Below are 3,726 nucleotides of genomic sequence, written 5' to 3'. Positions count from 1 at the left end.
TGAATTGCAGCACTATTCCCTTTCCTTCCTACAACACAGCTGTCTCCTGAGGAAATTGTTCGTAGTCCCCAGTAAAAGTAAAGGAAACTTGAAAGTTATGTGGTATGTTTTCAGTCTTGTAGTGGTTATAGCTGTCATCTGCTTTATATACAACAGTATATTGCTTATCTCAATTTCCCAGGAAGTAATTTTAGACTTCTTTTAGAAATCAAATTGAGTTTAGGTTAGTTTACATATGGAAGTCTTTTCTTCAAAATGCAGCAGTAGTAACTTGGTTTTGTTCTGTATTTGAAAATAAAAGCTTTTCCTTCAGCATATCAGTCACCAGCTATTAGATGGAACCCAAGTCTGCATACATTCTTGGCCAAAACAAGTTTATTGTTCAGCAGAGCAAACTATGAAAGTTCAAAAGGGAAGTCCACCTGTGCTGTTACAGCTCTTTACTTGAAACAAGCATTGAACCAGCTTTAAAAGAGTTATGCCAGCATGGACCTTTGTTTAAATAAACTTTCACTTTTGGTATTGATTTGTTTGAATAATTATACTTCACTCGAATCCATTTTGCTTGAAGCATGTTCATCTGTATAAAAATACAAAGTTTGTTTAATGCTTTAATGTCCTTATGTCTTAAATTACTTCAGCATATTTATTACCGATTTTAACTCTGTGATCTCCAACTAGAAATGAAATATTTAGCGCCAGGTAAAGACTCGCAAGTTTGAGCAATATCCTTTATTAAAGTAGAACGTACCTCAGCTGAATACAACATAAAGTTCACCTTGTATTCAAGTGCTTTACACTGTAAAGCCTAACAGAATCGTTTAGTTAGAGCTGTACTCCATACTGCATTAAAAAAATTAATTTAATATGAAGAACCGAACTAAAAAAGTTATGCTGAAAAAGCTTTTTTCTTTTTGCGAGGTGGTTTCTTTATCTTATTTGGATTTGGAACAAGTTTCTTGATTTTCAAAGGGTGCAAAATTACATTTGAAAGATCGAGCTGATTGCTTTCCGTACGCTTCCGCTTCTGGCTTGTGAGCTCATCCCCCAGCACCTCTGCAAGCTGCTCGGGTTCCTGATTTTCTGAAGAATCTGTATGTGCATAAGCAATGGATTCTTCGGTTCTGTACGGAAACCATGGCACTTCCAAAGCTGGTATCTTTGGAATTATTGCTTCTATTGCTTCAGTGAATTTATCAGACTGCTTTTTAAAACCTAGTGCTAAAATAGATGTTAAACCAAGAAGTGGTGCAACTGTTTCACTGAGACGGGGAACCTGGCCTGCTGGTGTGGCTCGACTTGCACTCAGCTGAATAAGATGCGATGTGATCATGGCCGGTTTTGCAGACTTGCATACCAGCAAGAGAAGAAGTTCATTTTTTTCCAATGCTTTTGTAACTTCATTAACCCCAATAGCAAGCTGTCTTCTGATACTTATGTCAGTCCATCCTGGTTTTTGTTGATGGCCTTCTGCTTCCTCTTCTTTAGGTAGTTCATTGCTGCTAGCATCACACTTTTTTTCCATTTGTTTTTTTGTAAGGGAACGTTTTTTCTTTCTTGGAGTCTCAATCTTTTTAAGTCCAATGTGTTTAATCCTTTCTTCTAAGGTCTGTAGTATAAAATGCATATCTTCTCCATCTATGGTTTTCCATTGAAAAACAAAGGGGTTATCTAAACACGTTTTTACAGTGATTTTCTTTGCTTTACGAAGTGTTGCTGTCCCTTGCTGAATTACAGACATCCTGAGGTTCTTTTGTGTTTTGCCACCCTAGCTGCAAATGGAAGAAAGAGTTAAACATTATTAGTTCAAATACTGTAGTGTCTGCTGTGAACATCGTTACTAAAAGCTTCTCTTGGGAATGCAGAAGAGAAACATCACATCTCAAAGTGATACTGGTAACTACCACCCTCCTCACATTAGCTCAGTGCTAGTCCTTAAAGTCTTCCACAAGGCACATGCTGTGCTGTTCTTTTTTGGTTGTTTTTTTTTTAAAAAAATTTAAAAAAAAAACAGGAGACTGGACAGCAAGGCAACACTAGTGACAAGAGACCCTTCTGAAGCTGAAAGAAAGCAGCTGGAGGTATTACAGATTTTGAAAAAAAAAAAAAAAAAAAAACAAAAAAAACCAAAAAAAAAAACCAACAAAAACCCCCAGAACCACAAGTTGAAGCACCACTCAATTTTCACTGTTGTGCAGCTGCATTGTAGTATTATGACACGGGGGGGAAAAGAAAAAAAAAAGGCAGAATCGCAACTTGAAACAGGCTCCAAGTTTCTGAATTTATTTAGGAATTTTAAAACTTTGTCTTTTCATTCTTTAATCCATGTCTTGTGTTTGTCTGCATTTAGAAGGCATGACAGAAATCTGCAGACTATATATATGCTTTCAGTGAAGGAAGGCAATCCTCTACAGGCCTCCAGAAAGTTCAAAAGAGGTCTTTTACTGTTGTGTCACCTAGACCATGCTTTTAGGGATAAGAAAAATTAAACAGGAGCAGAGGAAGTACAATTGTTCTAGCTCTCATTGATCTAGTCCAGAGTAACAGTGGAAAAAATGAAGGCAGGCCTGATTATGGGCCCTGGTAACTCAGCAAGTCCCCATACTCCTGCTTGGGTTACTATTCACCATCTCCTTGCTAAACGAGTAATATCTTCATTGTGGCGCAGCCAAGCTTACAGAGTAAGAGTAGGTCAAGTTTCAAATCAGGAGAAATAGAACATGACTCTCTCCTAGGTTTCCTAGTTACCCAAGTAGGCATATGGATAGCATTTATGTATATGTCTTGAGTGGTGGCCTTTGGAAATTCATGAGACACCATTTTGCTAGTTGTACCAGTTCTCTGGGTGTTGGTAGTAAGCTACCTGGATATTAAAAAAAAAAAAAAAAAAGGCAAATCCCATCTTCACTGAAATTCCCCCAACAGTGTGTATTGCCATAAAGCAATATCTATCTGGAGGGATTTTCCCTCGATTAAACCCTCACCTGGAGACCAGTAAGAGAAACGCATCCAATAGAGCTGCATCAGTGCAATGCGACCTGTGAAACTTATCCACAATGCAGTCAAAACCACAGAAGTAGTTTCCAGTGAAAGTGAGTATTTCAAAATGGAAGAAAGCACTGTGTCCCTCCCAGTATACTCAGAAGCAGCTACGAAAGGGCCGCCATTCCCCTCTGTTCCCGAGCACCCAGAATGGTTGCATCAGGGGTGTAAGACGGAAGATCTGCCGACTTGTTTTGTTAGTCCTTTATGGAGCTATCATCCATGCAGTCATCTAATCCCTTTTGCTTACCATCACAGTGGCAACAACCAAAAAGTGAAAACAACTGCAGAATGGAAATGACCACTAGAAATCTTACATGAGACCGAGTTAAAAATGGAAGCTTATGATACGTTTTTTTTAAAAAAAAAAAAAAAGCTCTGGATTATAGCTTTTTAAAGTTTTCAATTAGGGATGCTCTGATGACCTTTTACAAGGGGTATCAAGCAGAGTCAGCAAGAGACTTGTATATGAGAAAGGAGCAAAACATGAGAGATTTCAGAGTTGAAAGATTACGTTTTTCTTTTCAAAATGGGCACTAATGAGAAAAACAAGCATGCAGGAATAGGACATAAAGCAACGAGCCAAAATAAACCCCAAACTGAAACTCCTCCACCTCGCACCGCTGTCGCGACCCCCTCGCTTCCGGAAGGGAGACACGAGGCAGCACCGCCCACGTGTACCTC

At 38.7% G+C, this 3,726-nt stretch overlaps 1 protein-coding gene across 1 annotated transcript; it reads right to left on the bottom strand.

Annotated features, from left to right (window-relative positions):
- Positions 1 to 719: 719 nt before the first annotated feature.
- RPP38 (ribonuclease P/MRP 38kDa subunit) lies at positions 720 to 1,775 on the bottom strand. The gene has a single exon (XM_009698208.1). The coding sequence runs from the start codon at positions 1,739 to 1,741 to the stop codon at positions 890 to 892; it is 852 nt and encodes a 283-aa protein (XP_009696510.1). The 5' UTR covers positions 1,742 to 1,775; the 3' UTR covers positions 720 to 889.
- Positions 1,776 to 3,726: the final 1,951 nt, after the last annotated feature.

Source organism: Cariama cristata, unplaced genomic scaffold (genome assembly GCF_000690535.1).
Source record: "Cariama cristata isolate BGI_N322 unplaced genomic scaffold, ASM69053v1 scaffold14084, whole genome shotgun sequence".
NCBI lineage: Eukaryota > Metazoa > Chordata > Aves > Cariamiformes > Cariamidae > Cariama > Cariama cristata.
This window is presented reverse-complemented; position numbering and strand designations above follow the sequence as displayed.